Source organism: Syngnathus floridae, chromosome 7, assembly GCF_059516105.1.
Source record: "Syngnathus floridae isolate MCC-2025c chromosome 7, RoL_Sflo_1.0, whole genome shotgun sequence".
NCBI lineage: Eukaryota > Metazoa > Chordata > Actinopteri > Syngnathiformes > Syngnathidae > Syngnathus > Syngnathus floridae.
This window is the reverse complement of record NC_142419.1, coordinates 13,819,719-13,844,626: the sequence shown is the minus strand read 5'-3', so window position 1 is coordinate 13,844,626 and position 24,908 is coordinate 13,819,719. Positions and strand designations below refer to the sequence as shown.

The 24,908-nt window shown below is 42.8% G+C and overlaps 1 protein-coding gene across 1 annotated transcript in view; it reads left to right on the top strand.

Moving 5' to 3' along the window:
- The first annotated feature begins 1,496 nt into the window (after positions 1-1,496).
- The window catches only part of rsrc1 (arginine/serine-rich coiled-coil 1), a 68,572-nt gene continuing 45,160 nt past the window's right edge, over positions 1,497-24,908 (top strand). Inside the window, exons 1-4 of the mRNA XM_088380869.1 lie at positions 1,497-1,574; positions 1,940-2,134; positions 3,306-3,422; positions 16,039-16,209. Of these exons, the coding sequence (XP_088236995.1) occupies positions 1,959-2,134; positions 3,306-3,422; positions 16,039-16,209 (464 nt within the window). The 5' untranslated portion in view covers positions 1,497-1,574; positions 1,940-1,958. The remainder of the gene's footprint in view (positions 1,575-1,939; positions 2,135-3,305; positions 3,423-16,038; positions 16,210-24,908) is intronic.

Genomic DNA, 24,908 nt, shown 5'->3' with positions numbered 1-24,908 from the left:
ATTTATAAAGCCTATATGAAATTAGATTTCTGCAAACTGAACGTTTCTGGTGATGTAATGTTCAAATTAAGTGCTGCGTCGAAAATGATACTCCTATATATGGCTTCTAATCCTCAACGGGCCTTTTAAAGGCATGCTTCTGGTGTTAAATAACAGCTAAACGTTCAATTAACGCGCCTCTCTCTCTGCTAATATATGTTGCCAATGGGCTCGCTAATTACCGCTTATTATGGCCCATATTTGTAAATAAACAATGAGAGCAATTAAGAGAAAAGAGCAGGGATTTTTTTTCCTAAATTGTGATGCTAAATGAGGCGTGTTTATTGATAATCTATAAGCATCTCAATTTCCACGCCGTGGTGATAATAATTCCCCCAGATTAAATATTAACGACGTTTCAGTGTAAACCTTTAGGCATTAATACTGTTATTCCTGCCCAAAGCGGCGTTGCATGCCTAATGAGGTGATGCGCATCCTGTTTACCCCCCCAACACCCCCGCCAACCCCTCTCTTCTCCACCAGTCTTCGAATTAATTTATTGTACAGGCAAATCGTGGTTTGGATTCAAATGCACTTTGAAGGGAAAACACTCTCACCCAATGTGTTTATTTATTGTTGCATGACGATTATGACCTCATGCACATGAGCTCAAGGCTGCAAACGTGCAGGTGGCAGTGAAATTTCAGCACACTTTACTTGTAGCTATTGAAACTCTTGAACAAAATTAATGTACACACACCCTGTATGTGTGTTGTAAAGTGTAAAGTGATTCCTTCTAGCAGTACTCAAAAGAAACAGTGTTTTTTATAAACTTTTATTTAGGATTTTTTAAATTTAATTTTAAATCCAATAATTATTTTGTTTCTTTACCAAAGAGTTTTTTAGGGTTTGTGATGAGATAAATTGTAAATTTGTTCTTTGAATATACAGTTAATACACATTTATTAAGGAAAAGTACAAAGGAATATAAGAATACAACATCCATGTGGAAATAGCAGGAAAATTACTGGTAACAAAATGTTCCGACAAATGAGGTGGCCACTGGGGTGTCCCACCACTGTTTGCTACATTTGCATTTAATCTTTAATAAATGTGTTTTTTGAACATTTCTATTTTTACTATATTTAAGCACCGTGTTGTTTAAACTGTGCATAATATCTTTCAATAATGCCTGATATATATTTCAGGGATCAAACCTGATATTTCAATTGTAATTTATTTAGAAAATACACTATTTCCATGGTACCTGAAGATTAATAGCTGTTTTAATGTATTCGATTACTGACAAACTTATATTGCTTCATAGAACATCTTTAGTGTTTTATAATTATGCCACTCTTGGAAAAAAAAATCTAAACATTCAAAATACTATATTAATGTATATACGGAGGAATTAATGGCGAATCAGCGACTCAGAAATTAAAAAAAAATACACCTATACGTTGTTAGACCAAAGCAATCATCCATCGATGTTTCCCATGCATTTTTATACCAGCTGGGCTCAATCGATTCGCTCTACTTTGACTATTTTAGTCTACCGCTTCCTCGCATGTTTGTTGCGGAGCTCGGCAACGGTGAGAAGCGGGATGTACAACAAATATGCTTTCAATTCGACTTCACTTTACTCGAATTTAGCCTTTGCGTAACTTATATGTCACCCAAGACATTTACACAAACATTCCGGTATCAGTCGAGTAAAAAATTCGAACGTAGCGTTGTAGAGTTACCTCGGTTAGCTAGCTAGCTAGTCAAAACAGGCACTCTACCGACCATTAGCTTGTTATAACAACACGCTAAAGCCCCGTTTTAATGCATTTACTGTGTACGCAGTGTGTGAATTGGTGTTAAACATGACTTGTTGACAAAAGTGGTCCCGGTTCGTTTATAATATGTAAACATTAGCCTCTGAGAAACCTTGTGTGTTTTTGCTGTATGACAGTGACAACAGTGAGACAGTTATGGGTCGACGCTCATCAAGCAGTGAGGGCGAAACCCGAAGCAAGAAGAAAAAGAAACAGCGTCGCCGCTCGTCTTCATCTTCATCCTCTTCGTCCTCATCTTCTGGTAGCAGGGTGACAAGCAGCAGGAGTCACCGGTCCAGCCGCCGGAGCCGCTCACGATCCAGAGACAGGAGGTGAGACTGCAAACTGTAATACCTCGGTTCCCCCTTTTAACAAAGCTCATAATTGCTTATATTAGCAGTTTACCACAAACTGATCTAAAAAAAATGTGAAGACTTCTTAGAACTTTACCAATTCATTAAAAAAAAATAATGGTGTAAAAATGATTTGATTATGATCAAATAAACCAAAGCATGGGCGTGTAAATGTTCTCCTTTCTCCTAATAATTGAATTTTGGCCCACTTGGATACCATTAAGAATTGTAACTATTCCATGCTAAATCTCATACCTCATTTAACCAACTGTTGAGTAGATGGAAGAAGGTTTTTCCCCGCAATCACATATCCTTACAAGAGCCTAGCGGCCGGGAGCCGAGTTCCTTCGTCAAGCCTCCATCCATCCATCCACAACCGCCACTGGTTGTGCGGGGCTGCTCAGACAAGGCCGCTTGATGGTAATTATTTATGAGGCCCGGTCAAGGTCCATTACTGCTGATGGGAAGTCGTTGCCTGTCTGCGCAAGGCGGGGCGGTAAAACCCCGGCAGCCCTCATCTGCTCGCCAATACATTTGATCAATTAACATGCACATACGCACATACCGGAATCCCGCCAAAGTAAAACAAGCCTTTGGCCCGTGAAGGGCTGATTACTTAATTAAACTAAACAGTGGAGTGATAGATGATATGAAATGATAGAGCTTGGTCTCATTTTTAAATCACAAAAAACTCATTTTTAAACAGCGCAATACAAGTAATACAAATGTTCAACTCCCTGATGATGTAAAAGTAAAATAGTGTAGATAGCAACAACAAAAATATAGCACAGTTTGAAAATACTTTTGTTATTTCCCCTTGAGTTGAAACGGAGGCGGAGAGCAGAACTAAAACCTCCGAGTGAACAAGAAAAAGTTGCGTTGTGTGAAAGGTGTATCAGCACATCTGCTTGTTTCATTTTTGGATGAACTGACTTATCACCTCCCGGAAAAATGTTGCGTCTTGGCTCGTGAGGTAGTTCACAAGTTCTCACTCACGGGATCCAACCTGTTGGAATACTAAATCATCCTTCCAGCACCGCTACTACCGCTTCTTGCTAGTTGTACTGAATTCTCTTTTACTTGCCTCTCATCCGTCTTGTAAAAACTCTCGTAACGACCGAGTGAGATCGTGTTCGTACGTTTGTTTCAGACGAAAGAAACGTTCAAGCAGCAGCTCATCCCGAGGTTCATCTCATAAAAGGAGAAGTCGGAGCGGTGACAGGGGAAGGAGCCACCGCTCGCACAGGTCACGCAGCCGGGACCGAAGGTAAAAACAATTACTGGAGAGGTCATGTCGTTTGTGGGTCAGTAAAAAAAAAAAATACACTGTATGTTTCCTCAAAACTTGACTGAGATTGAGTAATAGGCTCATTTTTTACTCGTTTGTGTTTTGTTTTTATTTTTAACTTCATCTAACATCATCCATACATTGATTTGCTAAATTAGGATTATTACCCTGCTGTCCAATGGCGCTTATGTGCCATTGTGTTTCAAGGGACTCACTTATTCATGTGAGCCTCGTGTGTACGTACTTGCACCACACACACACACACACTTGCGTATGCTTGCTTATTCTTTTCAGCAACATAAAGGCAAAGTCGCCGTGTGTGGTGCTCCATGTCATTAGCATAGCTAATCTGCTGCTAATGAACCAGTAAACAGTTTTTTTTTTTTCTTCTCGTTTAAATCCCTCGCACAGACATGCGTGGATGCACCCGCGAGAAAAAGGTTGTCGTAACGTATGCGGCCACTGGCGCCCGGGGTCTTTTGTTTATTTGCGGAGATGTCGCCATGTTGGATGAGCCGTTTGCAACTTTTTTTGTTTTTGGGGCGGGGCTTGGACCTGAGTAGACATTTGCGTTGGCAATGAGAACATCTGTCTGAAAACGGATTCGTCGGAGTGGCATGAGATGAAAGGTGCAGGGGGATTTGGGAGATTTAGAACTACAGCCGATGACATCGGCGCATGCAAACGCGGCGAGCGCTCTGATTAGCAGAGTTGTGTAATCTGCTTAGCAAGGAGCAGGTGCGATGGGTCGCTGGAGGGATTCGGCGCCATGGCAATTTTGTCAGAAATGCACACTGGCATTTTCATATGACAAACATCGAAGGGGCAGCGAGTCCTCCCTGAATAAAATAAAACAGAATGAGCCGATTTTGCTAGCACCTGAAAATCAAGCGTGTAAACTTGCCGGAGCTCTTTCTACATTTGCCGCCTCAGACATAACAGAATGAGTGCCGTGGTAGAATGGGATTTTTTTTTTTTTTTTTTAATCCGCGATACACGATATATGAAACGTTGTGTCGTCACAGTGGACTGACAGCAAGGCTGACTCGGACTGTACAGGCGCTTCCAGTACCATTAGTCAGTCGTATGGCGTGTGTACCTGAGGATGCTGGCTGATGGATCAGTGCAGGATTGAGTGGACAGGACCTCATGATGGATACGTACGTAGGATATAAGGTGCCGCCCTCCCCCCCCCTGACCCTCCCCGCCACCCCCAGCGGAATATGAACGAAGGGTGGGCGTGCGGCGACCCTAGAGAGGCGGGTGGCGGAGAGGACGGCAAGTTTGGAGGGAGTGGGAAAAGTTGAGGACTTGAGTTGAATGCAGGAGAGTGGGCGGCAAATGAAGAGCAAAGACAAAATAGAGCAAAGATAGAGCGGCGGAATGGGAATAACAATGTGCGCATCCCAAGGCCAGATTAGGACGATATTGAGCCGCTTTCAAGTGGAGAACATGATTACCTTCTTTCCAATGCCTCCTTTATGAATACGAATAAAAAGATACATGCAATAAGAATAATAGTCTTATCATGTGGTTACCATCAATCGTGGCTCCCTCCCTCTGGCCCCTCCCTCCTCCGTGCCCTCAATCAGGAGGGCCCGGTCCCCTAGAGGCAGTCAATCTTGCCCTGAAATGTAAAACAGACAAGAGGAGCAGATTACCTATTTGCCATTAATGTTTATTCTCTTTGATCTGAACAGGCATACCGGGGCCGCTCTCTGCTTCTGTGTGTGTGTGTGTGTGTGTGTACGAGGCCTGCCAGCAAACGCATTAGCAGCCCACAGAGCACAGATATGCTGCACACCGCACAACGTTGCGATGTGTGTGCAATGACGGCGACGCAGCCTCTCATCACAGCCGGATCACAGGCCCGACTTTGCCCCGCCACACACGCCACCACGGTTAAACGTGTGTGGCTCAGTCACTCATTCAGTCATGTCGCCAATAGAAGCGCTGGTGGAAACGCAGGCCTCGTGTTCAAAGTGAGCGATTAGTTGGCGAGCGGGAGAAAGGGATGCCCCGAGAAAATGTTCTTATCCTTTTTCAACTTAATCCTAATCCATCACCACGAACAAGCGGAGAAGAGCTCTTTAATGGCTTGACAATCAGCCTTGGTTAGACCTATAACATGACCACTATTTTCTACTGGCCAAAATTCTATACACTGTATATGTGTGTGTGTGTGTGTGCCCGTGTGTGTGTGTGAGAAATGACCTGGTATGTATTTCACTCAGCAATTTCCCTCCCCTGAATGAGATGAGGTGTTGTACATCTGCTAGATAGCTTTTCCCCCGTCTCGCTCCGACACAGTGTGCAAGGTCACACCGAGGGAGGGATGAAGACAAGAGGTGGGCCGGGCAAAATCTAGAACCGGACCACCTGGATCGGTAATTCCCCAAGTGTCGTATATTAATGTACACTGTAGTGTGTGTGTGTGTGTGATGTAGCAGGTGGTTGTGGGTGTCACTTCCTTATTTTAAAGGAAAAATTGGGGTTACTTTTTTTAGGGGGGTGGTCACTGTGTCTCCCTTAGTAAAAATCTGGCAAAAAGATACATGAAGTTAGTCTTATATTAAATATAATAACAGTATTACTGTTTTTATGGCTTGTCATGATATGCTCCACAAACATGGCCGCTAAACTGTGTGATTTAATAGCATATCTCAAATTTGCCATCCCGAGTCAGAGCGAATAATCGGCCAACCAACGTCTCGTAACTTAAGTTGCGTTGCACGCATCTGAGCACCGCTGGATTTGTATAAAAGTCATTACGAGAGATGAAGGATTTAGACAAATAATATTGCAATAATATTTAATAATATTAAAATTTAAAATAATATTTTTTCCCCTCAATATTATTTACAAATTTAATTTTTCATGTATTTTTTAATACCAAACAAACAATCTGTATGACAAAAATCTAATCGTAAATGTTATGTCCTTATTCTAAAATAAAGCTACTTATAGGTTTGAAGTTAAATTAACTTACTCAGCACTTACACTTGTTAAGCACTGAACTTAACTCGTCGGTATATAAGCAAATAAACAAAAAGAAACAAAATGAAGAAAAAAAAATCATTCTACTATATTGCAATTGAATTCAGTTAATTGTTCAGCCCAAGGTGTTGACTTAAGCTGCTCTGCTTTGCTCTCAACATGCTCCCCATCATAAAATCTGACCACCATTTTTTGATGCACCGCTGCTCCCTTCTCCTTTTTCCTTCTTCACTCTTTTCTCCCTCCGTATTGTCTCTTTTATTTATCCACCGTAAAGGCCAGTCAAGCGCCGCTCGCCTTTGTTGCCAGAAACCTTTATTTACCAATGGGAGGAATAAGTGACTGACACATACAGCCGCTTTCATCCTCGCCTCGCCGCGAGCGCTCACGCCCCCCCCTCCCCACCTTTGCCATCCTCCAATACCTGACTCTACCACTTCAACACACTTCTCCATCCTACTGTATCAAAAACACACCATTTTACTCCCCGGAGCTGCAGCCTAGTCTGCACTGTGTAACACGAACATCGAAAATAACAAAATGAGCGCATATAGGCGAACATCTGAAGTCATTGTGGCTATTAAATAAGTATTTTTTTAAGATATTTTTTAAGCTTCAAGAATAATAATTGGCAAATTGTCTTGTGCCTAAATTATTTCTTCCCCCCCCCCCATCAAACTTTAAAATAACATCCAAGTATGGTACAGATTTTTAGTTATTGTTAGCTATTTCAACATTTTTTTGTTTTGTTTCCAATGCTATCGTAGCTATCGGCACATGTTGTTTTCATTGCATCAAAGTTGATGAGTTGATCATGTGTTGATCATTGTTTTCCAAAGAAGTCAAACCAGATGTTTGCCCATCAGTCTGCTTTCATGAAGCACTACAGAATTCAGAGCATATTAGTTGCTGAGAGGCTGAAACCAGACAATTCGCTCATTTTAAGTTTATTTATGGCTCTGAACAATAATCACTTCTGAAAATAGTTTGATTAATTTGATGAAGTTTGAGATTTGTTTTAGTATGTACTTTTCTTTTACTTACCACCAGTATGTACAAGAGTTGAATCATAACAAAAAAAAATTCCCCCCACTTATACTTTAGCACAAACTTTTGCCAAGTCTGCTTTTTAGTCGCAAGGTGACCTGATGAATTAATAATTATCCGTAAACTGAATAAGATGTGTGCAATGTCAAATAAATTGTTAGTCCTCATTGTGTGGACTTGATGACAATAAAATGACTCATCCTTCTGGCCACAGCAACAGAAAGAAAGAAAGAGTCAGACGTGCTTTTAGCTCTGGCGTTCAAAAAAAAAAAATCTATCTCTCTCACTCTCCCTTGCTCCTTCTCTCAGCCTCATTCTCTCTCCCTCATTTAAGCTTCTTGAAGTTCTTCCAAATTGGGTTTTAAATGCCAATTAGGAGGTTGAATGTAGTAAAATAAAAGCAAATGCAGGCAGGATGGCCTCACCTTCTGGCTGCTTAGGCTTCAGAGAGAGCCAAGCCGGACCTTTGGCTCCCAGCGAGGCTTTGAGTGAAATATCCTGCCTAATGAACACATTAATTAGAACCATAACTATTTATAAGATGATAATTAGAAACGAAGGGAGGTAAACTGGGCTTTTCCTGCAATTATTGGAGGATTAATTACGGGAGCTAATGAAGTGGATTTTTGAAACGCGTGGAGGTGAAGTACAGAGATGTGCAGCTCGCTTTGTGATCACTGGCATAATTATTTTCTGCGGCACCAAAGCGTTTGAGGCCGCGCTCCTCGCTGGCTCGGGCCGCCTAATAAGCATCATTGCATCGTTATATATGCACTTAAAAAGACTTGCCACTGAAATGGCTGTCTAATTATTTCTAATTGGCAGGACCCGTGTGTTGTCATTGAGCCGTTTGGAGCTGTGAGGCGGCCTGCCGTCTAATAACACCCTGGGCCGCCAGGCAAAGAGCCAGAGAGCAAGACAGAGAGAGAGAGAGAGAGAGAGAGAGAGAGAGAGAGAGAGAGAGAGAGAGAGAGAGAGAGCAAAGGAGCCTCTACCAGTTGCTCACAACCGGATCTGCGTTCAGTGAATCTCAGTTTGTAGGGCAGTGAATGGCGGCTGGGTGCGTGATGGTCAGGTCAGCTTTCGAAAGAAGCCTGTTAGTAAAGTTTGACGATGACCGTCTGCTCCAAACTCATTCGATAGCAAATGTGCCATCTGTCCCGTTTTGACTTTTATTGGAAGAGGTAGTCGCCGAATTGGCTAAGCTAAAGCGGCCTGCGACTTAACTCTGTGAAGTTTGATTCCCCTCAAGTCACCCATGTCATTTATTTCACTAATTAGATTATGCACTCTTTAGAAAAAAAATCACCGTCTAGCTAAATAAGGTGGAACCAAATGTTTTCTGACTAAAATGTTTGACTAAAACAGAATTGTTTGGAAACTGAAGCAATGTTTCCCACAGGAAATGATGCAAGTACAATTAATCTGTTCCAGATCCCCCAAATATGACCAAAAATGTAATCTACAGAGAAGAACTATCGTTTTACATACCATGTCATTTAAATACCATTACACGTGTCAGATGTGTGCTGACTCCCATTCTACACAAGTTTGAATGTAACTGGATGATTCAGAAAACAGCCACATCCTTTTTATAAGAGGGTGTGCACACTTGTGCAACAACATTATCTGTTTGTTTTTACCGCCCACATTACTTATGTACAATTTCTAGGTCGTGTTAAAGGTGGAAAAGAATCGAAATGATTCATCTTATTTCATTAGTTTGAACAGGGGGTGTGTAGACTTTTTATATGCACTGTATGTAATTAGAGAGTTAATAATCTCCTAGCCATGCCACACACATACAAAGGGAAAGGTGCGTGTGTGCAGTGGCCAGGTTTTGAGCGGGTCCTTGGAGACGTGAGCTAGGAGAGCACGCATGGACAAACCTCAGTCAGCCGTGTTTACCTTGAACTCCGGTTATGATCCCGCTTAAACCATATGGACATTTTTTTCCGCAAGCGTGTCTTTGTAATGCGCTGGCACACTCCGAGTTACAACGCGGACTTTTTAGCTCACGTTCATCAACACAGCCTGAAAGTAAGTGTGAGCACATTTACTATGTAAAAATATTTGGATGTGTTGTCGTTTGATCTCTTGATTTGCCCGTGTGCAATAATTATTCATAAAGAGAGCGTGTGAATGATAGCCCGGCATTATTGATGTGTATTTATGCGTGTTAACTCATCATGAAGCGGAGCCACGTGCGTTGTCTTGCCAAAAAAAAAAAAAAAATCCTTCTCCATCATCGCTCAACTTCTCCCCAAGTGGACAACTTGAGAGCAAATTAGAGCTAACTTGTCAGTGGGCCGGGGAAGAACATACACACACGTGGTTTCACTCACACATTTAGTTGCGGCACAAAAATGAAACAAAGATCTCGTGCAGCCCGGCTACAACCTTGACAGTCTTTTTGAACGTAATGAAACACTTTCTCAACGTTTTCTGCTAGCCGTCCCCGACGTCGGTTTTGGGCTGAGGAAGCAGGAAGTGGAAATAAACGGGTTGGCCAAAGGATACGCTGTTAAGTGTTGTGCGATTGAGCGCAACCGAGGGCAGGCGGATCGCTTGGGCCACTTTTGATGTTGGGTTTAAATCAAAATCGGGGGAATGTTCAATTACTTTAAATGCAGTCAAGCAATCGCAGCTGACATATGCCAGATACCTCCTTAAAGTCAGTATGGGATGTTAAAATAACAGTGAATGTAATTTGCGGCATCATTTCAATCTGGGCTTTGACATGCTAATAAAAAATACGATGGAATATTACAGGGGTGGGCTGAAAAGGAATAAAAAGTTGCCGTTACGGAAGGAAAAAAATACTAATGTTTTGAGAATAAAGTGTTTGATAAGAAATGGGCTGTAATTGTAAATATAAAGTTATGAGAAAATAGGTATGAAAATAAAATAAAATATTAATAAACGAGTTAATGCAATGCTAAAGCTAAATGTGGCAATGTGAGGTCTCCTTCAATATTTTAAAACTTAGTTTATGTAACACAATATTAATACAACATGATCTTTCTTTTTTGAGTGTCTTCCACTAAGGAATAATTGTTGAAATAAAAGTAGTTTTGGCGAGAATTGTGGTCACAATTTAATATTTTCTTTTCACTTTCTATTAATTTCCTGATGGGCCGTTCACCACTGGCTCTTGTTCATGGTGACATGAACTTATGGGGGAAAAAAATAAAAACGAGACAAGCCTGACGAGCCCAAGTTGTGTCAAAAGAGAACTTTATGTTGGAAACCGATAGCGCTGCTTCTTTTATTCGAAACAAACTCCTTCCCCAAGTTGTTTCTTGGGTGTTTAATTAAGTGTAGTTTCCTTTTAGTAGTGGAATGCACGTCTGCTTTTTGTCGGCCCCCTCCTTGGTGCCTGTTACAGTCTACTCGCATGGTTTGTCTCAGCGTTTATGATTTCTTTTTTTTATTATATACCGCACTTGTGAGCGTGCTCCTAAATCACTTAAGCACACGGACGGGGCCCAACAGTCCACGTTTAAACAATAAAAGGTTGTTTTGCTATGGGCCCTCAGATCTCGCGCCACTTCATAAATACGCAATGTGTACAAGACGCAGTAAAATACATCTCCAAGTGGAGAAGGTGCTCACCGGCTGATTGGAACCAGCTTTCTCTATATAACCCAATATTTATTCTTTTTATTTTATTTATTTATTTTTTTTTCATTATTTATATATTTTTATTTTTTTTATTTATTCATTTATTTTGTGTTTGTTTATGTATTTATTTACTCATTAATTTATTTATGCATTTATTAATTTAATTAATTAATTTATGATTGCACAGATAACGGATACCAGCAAATCAGGGTACTTTTAAGATTAAGGTCTAGGAATGTTGCGCCAAAAAAAAAAAAAAAAGACTTGCTTCTTGTCCCAACCTCACTTTCCCAGCCGCCATCTTGTCCAGTGTTTTCTCAACGGACATCTTGGCAACCAATAACATCTCTCTCCTAACCGGCCATAACTAATCGTGTCAGGGCTGTGACGGATGGCGGCAGCAAGTTGGGAAAGGCGAGTTTGGAAAAAGTCGGGCCTGAGTGACTGTGAGCGAGTTGGCAAGTTAGCACCTAGTCTAAGCGTGACCTTCACTTGACCTCACGGCCCACGCCTCCACATCTCCAGCTGCTAATGGGTGTCACGTCAAGTTTTGGCTGCCCGCGGGTCAAAGGTGACGGGCGCCCACCAGACGGCCAAGTTTAGGATTGCGACGGAGCGGCTGAGTGACGCTCGGCATATGCGCCGATGAAGACGTCGGCTAATCAGCACGCACACACTAAAAGCGTCTTTCGGCACAAATTCGTCTTTTATCCTCATCGTCGACTGCCCGGCGTAGGTTCGTATAGATCTAAAGGCTTTTTGAACTCTGCTAAATGACTTGACCTTGTGTCTGTAACTGTGTGTGTGTGTGCATTTGGGTGGGTGGTCCGCCCGCCGCCTCATTTCTGCTTCACAGCCCAGCCAAGCCTTGCACTGCAGACGTTTGTGTTGACGCTTGCTTAAATTGAAAGCAAACAGCCGATTATGACAAATCTAAACATTGCTTTTATGACGCCGAGGGAGGACCGAGGGGAGGGTTAGGGAGAAAAAAAAAAAAAAACATCTCTGTGGATCTTTTCATGCTCTGCCTTTGCTGTCTTAATTGTCTTCACAATCACCTACTTTGCAGCCAGCGATTCCTTGTGCGTTTCGGGCGCGTGTGCGTGCGCCGTGAACCGAGGGAACGGATAATGTGACTGCTTGGAAGGAGGAAGCAGCTTGGGAAATGATTTCAACAGCTCTCATAATTAGAGGAATATCATAAATTAAACTTGTGTCTGCTGTGGCTTTTGAAGAGCACTCAAAAGTAATAAATTCTGGATGGTTAACATATTTGCATTCCGTTCAGCTGGCAGCGTCAGGCGGGAACAGCTGTTTTCCGCGTCTTTTGGCAGCAGCGAATACGCATTGCTCACTCAAGGTGCTTTTTAGACACATTGAAATGCCAGGGATGAAAAAAAAAAAAAAAAGTGACTTTTAAGTCGGAATACTAAACTGCTGCTGTGTGCCGTCAGTGGAAATAACTCGACGTTAATGAAGTTCTTCAAATGTGGCCCGTTTCTTTTTTCAGTTTGTCTCCTGTTTGCTATAGTTGATGCCAAGCAAGCATTTTTTATTTTTTTTTTTGGTGTGAGCTATAGTTTGTGTTTTGTTTACTCAGATGATTGTGCTTGATCAGGGTGCATTGGTTAAGGACGTATAGAAAACAAGCAGTCCAAACACATCGGATCGCCAGCTGTCCAATCAAAAGTTCCGAATGTGCTTGTAAAGTAGAAAATAAACGTCACGTTCGCAATCCTGCCAATGTTGAATCATTTTAATTGAAAACTATTGTGAGCTCATTTAAAGCAGCTCTCAAATTCTTCAAACGCTTCTTGGTCACATTCGGGTCACTGAAATATTCGGTCAGAGCGGCCTAATGGACAGGGATTTATTTTTGCAAGGCGGCTGTAAGAACTTGACTGGATTTGTTGTTCTTCTAATTATGTCAGCATATCTGGACAAACAGTGCTGGACTTTGCTGCTTCGAGCTTTTGATTGTAGAAGGAGAAAAGAGGAAACAATATGAATTCTGCAGAAATTGGTTGAAGATAAGAAATTGGTGTCCACGCTCGGCACCTTACACCGTATCAATAATGACTCGGCCGGGGGTCAGATGCCAGCGGAGGCGTTCACCTGTATCTGACACGCGTCATATCGCGTCGCTGCCATTAATGTCCAATTTTCAATAAAATACAGAAATAGAATGCTGACTGATAAGGGTAACACACCATCCGGCTTCACGTAATTACCCCAATGGGCTCCGGTGAAGGGATCATATCCCGGCGCCCACCGAGGGGAGGGGGGGGGGTCAGCGGTGATAAGCGTTAGCCCGGCTCCCAACATGCCGCATAATTATTCGATTGATAATTCACCGGGAAAAACGGCGCCGGCCAATTGCAGCGTGGGGATTTAATGGAGATGGCGGGGAATAGTGAAACAAGCCAGTGATGGGGGATCGGGGGGCTCATATGTGGGAGCAAACAGCAAGGGCCTTTTATTAGATATGAAAATATGTTTAGGCCACAGGGACACCTATTTTCCCCGGAGATAATAAGGCCAATGAAATGTAAAGCGGAGGGAAGACTTGGTATGAGGTCCGGCCGCAAACGTTTATCTGCGCTCGCCTTGCATTAGCCCGTTTATCCCTAGCTTTAAATTAGCTAATCATTCTCCAAGGGGAAGGACTTGGTCAGGAAATTGACATTTAGCAGCACAGGCTCACTCTATTAACTACAGTCAATTTAATTTGCCGCACACCCCAGAAGTGGGCTGTTTCTTCACAGGGAAGAAAAAAGAGAGGAGGGGGAGAGAGAAACAGAGACGGAGATTGTGTTGAACGCATCTGCGGCTTCTGGCCGCAGTTTGCTTGGCGCTCAATGCAAGACGAAAGCTTGGAACGCTGCGATTCTGTCCTATTTTTTCCCCCTCATGTAGTGTTGATTACAAACATGCGCAGGCATTGTCAACACACAGAGTCACTCATTCCAAAGTCTGTTTGTGCCATTGATGAATTATCTCGCCTGGAGACTCCGAACCGACCCCCCTCCCCCTCTCCCCCCCCAAATGCCAATGTTTTTCTTTTCCCTTTTCCCATTAGCTGTGATTCTCTGTGAATCTTAACGGCCGCTTTGGTGCACACTGATAAACACACTCAATCAAATTTGATCAGATGTTTGATTAAAATGGGTGCTCACGCTTGCGGTTTTGCTCCGCTGCGTCTCGACAAAAGGTGCGAGGAAAGTAATTGCACGCAAAGTAGGATTCATCACATGAGAGGAGTATTAAGTGAAGTGTTTCAAAGTTTAAGAAATCAATTAGTCCAGGAAAAGCTCGTCTTAATCACCAGTTTGTGGTTTGTTGTTTGGAGTTGCCTCCAAGCATTCCAGTTGATTTCAATTCACAAGTCATTGGTAACTTACAGTGGATGTAAAAGTCTACACACCCCTGTTCAAATGCCAGAATTTTGTGAATTTGTATTTTTTTATTTTTTTTAAATTTAATTAGTTTTTTGAAATTGAAATACTTTTTTTATTTTTTCAAATAATGCCAAGGGTTTTTCTCTTTATTAACTTGACCTCCAACCTGTCAATAACCCAAATAGGGAAAACAAATGTCCATTGACTAGAAAAGCCTACTAGAACATCCGAACTTTCTGGCGCCTTAATCAGAGCACTTTAAATGACTCGCTTCCGAAAGTAGATGCGTCCAAAATCGTGTTTTTCATCGTAGACTTAAGCTTCGGTTCTGTCTTTCTTGTTGGATGTACCAAAACCCCGACTGCAACTCCCTTCCCCACCCGAATCGCCTCAAAATAGCGCAGCCCGTCCCCACGGCGACGGCCACGCTCTCCTCGTCTCCTAATTGATTGCAACAGTTGTCAGACTGTTGTCTGTTTGTACGGTGACAGGCGTCTGAAGAAAATGATTAGTTTTCTGTCGGCAGAAAGACAGCTGTGGATGTCCCAAACTGCAAACTAATAAAGGAGGGGGGAAAGCAATAAAGCTTGTGGACAGCAGGTTTGACTGTTTTTATAGACAAATCAATAAAATGATAGATGATGGAAAATAACGATAGCAGCTGATTTCTACTGGGGTTTCCAATCACGATGGCCCGCAAACGCCACACTGATAAAATTGTTCGCTTGAAATCAAGCAAGTATTAATATTATTATTAATAAATGTTTCTGTCTGGCTTCATGTTCGCTTTTTATGTCTGTTGACATGTGTGGGTACAACTATGCAGAGAGTAAATCTCCAACTGTAAATCTTTTGGAGACCAGGGGGGTCAGCAACGGGATCAATACCGACGACCGGTCCTCCTCTGAGCCTAGCTCTAATTGGCTATATCCCCGCAGCGTGTGTATGTGTGTGTTTGATTTTATGTAACCGTGACATTATGCCCACACAGTGAAAAATGAACGCCGAGCGCTTAAAGGAAGCATTTTGGTGACAGTCACAAGAATTACATTGCCTCCATCTCCTCTAACGACTCCACAAAGACAGCCGGGCTGTCGATTTAATCTACTTTTCCAGCGGTTTGGGGGGTCATGTTATCAATTCTTTTATTATATCGTCTATATGTTATTGTCAAAAGTATTGACGGAGAACCACAGAGAGCGTGAAAGAGAACTAAAAGTATGAGTGATGCCCAATTGAAAATCGGAACCGTCTCGAGCTCACTTTAAAAGTTGGACCGCAAGCTATTCGGTGGCTATTTTGATCTGGTTGTTTTCTGAAAAAAAATATATATATAAAGAAAATAAAAATAAAAAATATGGAAATAAAATAAAAACAAAAACTATATATATATTTTTTTAGTTTATTTATTTTTTCTAAAAAATAGATCAAATATATGTATACATAATATGGACCTCTCATATCTTAACACTGTTGATCATTTCTAGCTTTCATGATTATGAAACGTCTTTTAAACATCTGTCTCCCAGGTCTCATTCCCGCCACCGGCGCTCTCGCAGCAGGAGCCGAGGAAGCCACGGCCGCCGAAGAAGCCGCAGCAGAGAGCGAACCCGGAGCCGACATAAGGGCCGCGATAAAGACAAGGGACGTGATCGGGAAAGGGACCGAGAGAAGAACAAGGACAAGGCGGAGAAAAAGACGTAAGTGATGAATAACCCGCGACACGCAAACGTACACGCGCCAGTCAACTCACCGCTCCCGTGTTCGTCCTAATGTCCACTCCATAGAGAACACGCAGAATATAACTGAGGGCAAATATGAAGCTTAGCCTTGGTCGTCCTTCCATCCATCCATCTGTCACTCAATCCTTTTACCCATCGCTGCTTTCTCCTTCAATTTCCTTCTGCAATCAAACATGGGCCCGCACCCTTCAGCTAATCTGATCCAATTCCCCCTTGTAAGAAAAGATGACACGGTGATAGAGGAGTCGAAGGTTATTCCATTTTTAGCGACTTTGCTCAAGTTTGCAACTTTTGCCGCTCTTGGTCTGCCCGCAATAAGTCTTGTTGCATAATAAGATTTTCCGGATCTTTGGTGCCTTTAGTGCGTCTGTCTTGGGACAAAAAAATAGGAGATTGCAACCTTTCATTGAAGTCTGCAAGCGTACAGGTTGTTTTGCTTCAGGGCAAACTACCAGAATAGCATCCTTAATTCTTCGCCAATATTGCATGCTTATATATATATTTTTGCTCAACTGCAGTTGTTAATTCAATATTTTTTTACAGTATATTTGGAGTTGTTTTGAGGCGATTGATGTTTTTCTATTCGGGTTACTCATAGCTGAACAATAGCCTTGTTTGAAAATAATACACTGCCTGTTTTTTGTGTGTGTGTCCATACACAGAATGAGATTCGCCATTTTTAAAATGTCAGATTGAACGTTGATTGATGTATGTGTATGCTTAAGTGATGCGCACCATCTGCTCAGCCTCACATCAGTGTGGGAGGACTGAACTCACAAGTTAAAATCAATCCGAAGTGGGTGCTTTATGGAAATTTTCACTGTCTAGCCAATCTCAATTTATTAGCAAACCTCAATAAATTTCAATCTCGTAGGAATACAATAACAGATGCAACTGAGCCCTTCCAACCATTGTACCTACGTCCAGCATTTAATATGCCAGTTCCAAAAATAGTACAAAAATAGTAATTTCCCACCTCCCAAAAATTGCGCGTAACTTAAATTGTCTGTGAACAATGACATTTGTAACGAGGTTCAGCTCTACGGGAAAAATGTCTACGCATCCTGTTAAAGTCACATTCCGCATGTCTAGTGAAATAATTGATATCAAATGTTAACGCTGACCAGCTCAGCCTGAGTTACCGTTTGACATCGAAGAAATCCCACAGTCGTTCAAATATGCAACACGGTGCCAACTCCGTTTGCGGCGGCGTGTTTAATGAGCACCGCCAGAGCTCAGCTAGTCACCACTTTTTTCTTTAAACAGACTTTAAACAGAGTCAATTAGACTAAATTATATATGAACAGCCACAGATTTTTTTTCTTGTGTTGTTAATTTTGTATTTTTGCATTTTGCATCATTGATTTGTGTTTACATCCGGCGTGTCATGAAAAAAATCCCCCTGTGGACCGATTCAGCCAATCAGAGCGTCTCGCCGCATCACCGCTCGTGTCGTCCTCCTTTTGAATTAGGAAGCAAATAAAGCCAAAGAAAAATCTTTAATCTCCCGAGGCCGTTGAACAGAGGTCTTAAAGCGTTTTTCGATATTCCCAAATTCATTTTCAGAACGCATGCAGTTTCTTTTAAAGAAATAGCGTTTCTATATTTGCTGTCATTATATATTGCTTTTCTTAGATGGCTATCAGGAAAACAAATAAAGCTATCAAAGAAAATGTTAAGCTCGGCGAATATATCTATTTTCTTATTAAGGCTTCAATATCCTTCAGCGACGATAGGAATCTCCTTCTTTATCGCTGACCCCGCTTGAGCCTGTCTTCATTTGAGCGCACATATGAACTTCCGAGGTTCGTGTGTGTGTGTGTGAGTGTGTGTGTGTGTGTGTGTGTGTGTGTGTCGCATGCAACCACCTGTAGCAAGATTAGATGCAGTTCAAACTGCCTATCATTGAAAAAATAATATTAAATAATAATATAATAATATTATATATTAATACTAAAAAATATATAATAATAAAAAAATATAGTAATATTATAATATTAAAAAAATATATAAAAAAAACTGTCATCAAAATCGTTCAGCCCTCTAACAGTTTTGAAGCTACAAACTCCCCCTTTTAAAAACTCGATAAACTTTTTCGACTCGCCGGTGTGTCTGTGGGCCTCGTCACGTCGTTATCGGCAGCCTAAACCGGGACGACGTGGATGCTCCTCGCACGCTTCCACGGGAGATGAGCAGGATGACAATTGCTCCTTTCGCCCAAGAAAGACAGCTGACAGATGTGAAATGTTTGAGGAATATTTTCAACTCAAGGATTGCAGATGTGCATCCTGTCTGCGCCCGCCACCTTGTCTTCTCCCTCATTTCCTCTCGTCTTCGTCTAATGGTGATGTCGGGGACGGGCGTGGGGGGGGTCTTATTTTAAACCCCCGTGATCTGTATCACTTGGCTCGCAAACAGCGCTCACACTGTAGTACTCCAAGCTCATTTCCATCCAGGTTTCCTTGCTGGGTGGGAGGGGAGGTGCGAGGGATCAGGAGTTTTTTTGGAGAGTCTGTCAGGATGAAAGCGGGACGGGTGGGGGGTTCAGAGCGGCACCCTGACAACCCACACTGTTGTGCACGCGCTGTTGTCGTCATTAAACATTTAGCGCTCCTCTAGTATGACAGCAGGCAACTTGGTGCTCCGCCGGCGTGTTTTCATGCAAAATTCATTGGAAACGACGAGCTCTTGTTAAGAGATCTTGTTGCTTTTCACCAGTGGCGAAGGGTTAAGTGGGTGATTGGAGGTGCGCCGGTGCACGCCAGCGAGGCCGGACGTCTTTTGTTTTCCCCTGGCTCTGTATTTGTGCGTCAGTGGTGGATTTCCTTTAAGTCACGTCCCAATTTTTTTATTAATGGCCATATTAATCACCACATTGGTGGCATATACTTAATGATTAAAATACACGCATGCCACTGTGCGTTCATCCGCTTTAATTTTCCAACTTGTGCGAACAAGTATGCGCTTGCACCAAAGCACATATTGTGAACCCAAGTGGGAGACTCAAATTGACAGATGGGCTGTTTGTCAATAAATGGCATCGCCGATATGCTAGAATACGATATAATTATAACATTTCCATCAAACGGCTGTTTTCAAGCCGCATCCGCTATGGGATGCGAGGACGGGGAGGCGACGACATTGATGACATCACGCCACGGGAGTAGGAAACCCAAAACAAAACATTTTGCTATTTATCGCATCTAAAAAGGCAAGCGGATAACAGAGCGTCACACCGAGGAATGCGACCCGCCGCACCCTTTTGCTACGGCGCCACCGCTGATCATTTCCAGTAATTGGCACGATGGGACTATTAGTTGTTGATACAGCTGTTGCCGTGCCCATTCTACCCGCCATTCCTCTATTCTGCCCCCCCCCGCATCTCAAAGCAACCAGCCAAGCCAGACGGTTGCCCCACAGAGTCTGGGTTCTATTCGAGATTTTTCTTTAGAGAGAGAATTTTTTCCCCCTTGCCCTCCATTGCCTTGTGCTTTCTGATGGTTTTCTTATATATAATATATATTATATATGAGTTGTGTGGTTCGTGACCCGCTCAACGTGCTAAAGTGCCTTAAGACGTTGTGAATGGACGCTCTAGAAATAAAGTTGACTTGACGTGCACGTAATGGTGAGCTGAATCTTGCAGACAGGTTAAGTGTAAAAGAAAACACGCTGTACTCGCGGCGTTTTTAGACGAGACAGGGAGCCGGGGCAAAAAATAAAAAAAACAGTAGCGGGGTAGTCGAGAGCACGCTGTCATTGTGGAATTAGTTCTTGACAAATTGGCGAGTCTGTACAACCTCGAGTTTAGATTCACATTTCTCCACCTGAAGTCTAATTTTTTCCAAAACTTATGCTAACCGTCATTGCGTCATATCCTCAATCACGAGGTCTTCCCAATTAAGCTGAACTTTTATTCTGTGCCGGGTCCACCTGACCCGGTCTCGTCCGAGTGGTTCGGACATCTTCCCCCCGTTGCAAAAGTAGCTGTAATGAGCTTTAGGTTAAAGATACCAACTGAGAGTCTCCATTTCATGAAAGCGTCTTCTGATGTCTGTGAAAACGCCTCGGTGTTTACCGTTTTTCACATTCCAAAGCTTTGGGGCCGAACATGATTTCTCATTCATTCCTGTTTGATCCCATTCAGTGATTGCTCTCATTATTTCCTTTCCCCTCTCTTCGATAAAACTGAACAGTACCCAGCTTCGCCAATGGGGGTCTCAGCGGGAGCCTCGGGCCTCCGCTTGGCTAGCGCTGCTCTGTCTTCTCAGCCTTAACCTCTGGAAGACGCGTTGCTGTGAGGCACAGAGAAAACAAAATAACACACAGACACACACACACACAGTTTGTGTTGGTTTTTACTCCCTCCTCGCTTCACACCGAGGAAAAAATTGCCTGCTTCTTTGCCGCTGTTCAACATCTATCAGCTCATTAGTGTCGGTAATACACAGTAAGTGTACAAAGTGTGTTTTTTTCTTTTTTTGTTGTGTATAAGTAGGTAGCCAAAGCCTGCGGCATCCTCTCCCATGTGCATGGGTGGTATGGATGTGACCGCTGTTTTTTGTGTGTTTGTGTGTTGTGTGTGTTGTGTAAAGGACTCGAGGCTGTGTCTGTAGAAGTGTTGCTTTGGGGAGGTAAATGAAACTACAAACGGCGTCTTCAGAACCTTTGGATAATCTCACAGTGTATCAAATCAATGAGTTCTTTTATTTGTTTATTAAAAGCGGTTGAGTTGTGCGCTTGACTTAGGCCATGACTATTATTAGATACTCTTTTGCCGTGAAGATAATAATGAGCAAAAGTTGCTTTTGATTTTCTCTCGTGCACGACGAGCAGCTTCAGATTCAACCTCTGCTGCTTTAGAAAATAATTTTAAGAACGTCAGCCAGTCATCCCTCAATTGCGCACTGCCGCTGTAAAACCAAATATTTGATCAGGAAAACATCATACCGGAAATATATTTGTCGTAATAGTCTTTGCGGTGACTTTGTAACACAAAGTGCCATGAATGACCCGTCCAAATGTGCCTGTGTGTGAGCAAAGTGTGTGTGTGTGTGTGGGGGGGGGGAATCTGGCCACTTTTAATCACAGGAGAGACACCCCCAGTGAGCGATAGCGAGCTGTGACAATCCACTTAGTGCGCTCTGTAATCTGCTTAACCATTTAGTGAGTTGTTAAAGGAGTATGCAAATAGTTGCATGGGGAAAAAAAAACCTGACACACACACACTGGCTCTCGCTGGCGATTTGTAGCGCTAACACATTTAGCGTTGCGAGTGTGTGTCCGAGTGTGTTGATGTGTTGGAGACCTGCTGCAGGCACGAAGAGAAGCCAGGCCTGGAGCGTGATGACAGAGACCAGATCCGGCCAAATAGAAGTCCAGCCCCCACCTCCTCCTCTGCCCCCCCAAAACGTGCACACACACACACATGCATGAAAAACACAACCGCACAGCCCTCCCCAATCCAATTACCCTGTTCCCCTCTTTTATTCTCTCCTGTCGTCTCTTTGCATCCGTGTATACCTTACTCGCCTCTTCTTTAAACTTTGTTTTATGCAATTTGACTTTCATAGAGCAGTTGGCGAAAGATCCCGCCTCGCCTCACCGCCGCGGTTGTTTACGGCTCCGAAGTCAGGATCGTACGCGGCCGGGTTATGAGCACGAAACACGACAGGCCGCCGCTGATTTAGAGCATTATGTAAATGCACTTGTCGGCGAAAATATGTTTTTCTCTCGCAAGAGAAAAAGGGTTGTGGGTTTGTTTGGTCCGGCCTTAAAAAGAAGATTGTTGTAGCACACTGTTAATGTTTCATTTTCTCGCCACTTCAGGGGCTTATTCATCTGCACTTCACTCAAGTCTTTATAGCAAAAGACCAGTTTCCTCCAGAAAAACAAATTACAAGAGTGAGTTCGCTATTGATAAAATATTACTTATTTTTTTTTATTTTTTTTTTTATTTTTTAAAGGCAGTTGACGTCAGGGTGTCTCAGCAGAATTCCAGATTAATATTTGGATACCAAAATATTGTTTGCAACCGTGCTCGAATCCAAACGTGTATCTTTGTCTTGGTGACATGTTTACAGTTTATTGCTGAAAAAAAAAAAAATTTCAGTTGACGCTTGTGTTTTGAGGCCAAACCGTTTTAGCAACTTGACCAGCACTGAAACAGCCGCCGCGTCTTAACCCCGTCTTTGTGCCGCGCCTTCCTTCAAGTCCGGGAGACGCACGAGCGTACACGCCGGCGCTCACCCCGCAGGCCGCCGAGCGCTCGGGGCCATGTTGCTTTGTATTCTGACGGACAGGCAGGCAGAAAGAAAGACTCACCCCGGGCTAGCGATTACGTGACACGGCAGGAGTAGCAACGGCGCTAAGAAAAGTGCAAAAGGCACGGCTTGCAGATGAAATGAATAACAATGTATGCGACGTGTCTCGCCAGACCTTCGATAACCTGCACGCCGGAGCCGAGTCGCTGTGACAGCCCGGTCTTTGTGGACACTTTATCCTGCCTGTACACTTGTAAGGTAGAGCTGGGATAATCGCACCTAATCTAATTAGGACTAAAGAGGGCCATGACTGAGGCTGGCCAGAGGCTAGCGACACACACACACACACACAGCTCAGCAACAAAATCCTGTTTGCATTCGAAAAATAAGGTTGTCATATTGATTATGCAAATCAAGCGCTAACCGCGGCTAACTGCCTCTCGGGCCAGCCGGTTACAGCTGACACAAGCCAAAGAGAGGAGGAAAGGATTAGGACAGGTTTAGCTTTATGCCACCGTTTTGCATTTCTTTATTGTTGTACGTGTTAATGGACAAAAAAAACATTATCATTATATTGTTTATATTTATTGTGTAATAACTCAGTTGTCAGAATTTTATTGGGATTCAATTGGGAATATTCTTTACATGTGATTAAATTGAGTCACGAGCTTGATCATGGAATAAATTCAAACTCTAAAAGTCTGCCAAGGCGCCACTGCACGTTCTCGGCGCATCTCAATCATATATTTAAAGGAAGTTGCTGAAAAAGTTCTCCAATAGTTTGTCGTCCGATTGTATTTATTGACAATATAAATGTGTGGCAATACAGAATGTGTATTGCGTCTGCACACACGCCAGAGTTGTGCAGCCATATTGCTCTCCCCTCCTTCAGAAGCTCTTCTCGGGCTGAGGGTACAATGTCCAATTGAAGGGCAGGATTGAAAGTGATTACCTTGTTAACTCCTGGCACCCACTGCTAGCTTGAAATAGAGCTGAGCGCCAGGGCCTGATTTGCAAATGAATAACCTTCTCGCCCCCCCTCTCTCGTCTTCCTCCCCCTCCTATTTTTTTTTGTCCATTTGATGCCAAGATCATCTTTTTTATATTGTGCCATGACAGATGCTGAGCGAAGCCGCCATTGTTCCCCATCAGTCTTCTGGCGAGCCAAAAGATTTCCACATGTGATTTTAACAGTGACAAAAAATCCCACCCCTCCGTAGCGGCGCTTTGCTCTTTGTGTATGAGCGCAGCAATCTCCAGACTTTGCGAGCAGAATGTTGGGTGGTGTCATTGTCTGCTTCTCAATAATGGAGAGGTAGCGCTCTGATTAGGGAAGCCTCTAATTGGGCGATATGAAAGACGGCCGCCTGCTATTGAAGAAACCGCCGGGAAATGGATTGCTCTCCGACGTTTCCCCCTTTTTGCGTTTTCTTTTGTGAGCTATTGCTTTCACTCTATGAAGCTAAAAAAAATAATTTTCTTTGCATTGATTTGCTCCAAATATGCAAGTTGCTGCGATGGTCAAGTCTTAATTACAGGAAATATTTTTCTTGGACAACGAGCATTCTCGTGTTCTGCGTGACAACCTAATCTAATGCCACTGCGAGTTAATCGATTAAAACCGATTAAAAAGACATAATCGGCGAAATTTGGATAATTTTTGACAACTTGTCTCTCCATTGTGAAGTTAAATAATGAAGAACAAACAGTCCAATATTTAGCCTGTAATTTATACATATAATGTATGTCTTAAGGGACCAAAAAATAAAATCGTATTCATCATATCATCACTGCCCAAACTAGGGCCTGATCGATTAATCGGCCTGTCAATTTGATTGATTGATTTTCGTCGACCTTCAAACAATGTTGAATGTATTAAAGGACCAAAAAATAAAATCGTATGCATCATATCGTCACTGCCCACACTAGGGCCTGCCCGATTAATCGGCCTGTCAATTTGATTGACCGATTTTCGTCGACCTTCAAACATTGTCTGGATTTTAGGGTGGGGGAATTAAGAACTTAGAGTGCTTCAGTGATAAATCTCAATCATGCCCTTACCGACAATACCATCGGGTCCAAAAACCAAACAGTCCATATTCCTCTCAGGTCTTGCACGGAGAATTGACAGCCCCCCTCTCCCTCCCCTTGCTGACATTTGCCCATCTTGTTTGTGTGTTTGTGTGTACCATCCTTTCTATTTGCGACATAAACCCCGAGAGCTTGCTACGATAGCGCCCACAGAAGAATGCCATTTCAATTTCAAATGACAGCCACGTTTAAAAGGAACTGCGGCGATAGCAATCAAGCCTGAGGGGCACACCGGGCTTTTTGTATCACGTCCCTCGACTACTTCATATCAAGCGTTCGCCTTGTGCTGCTAAAAGGCACATG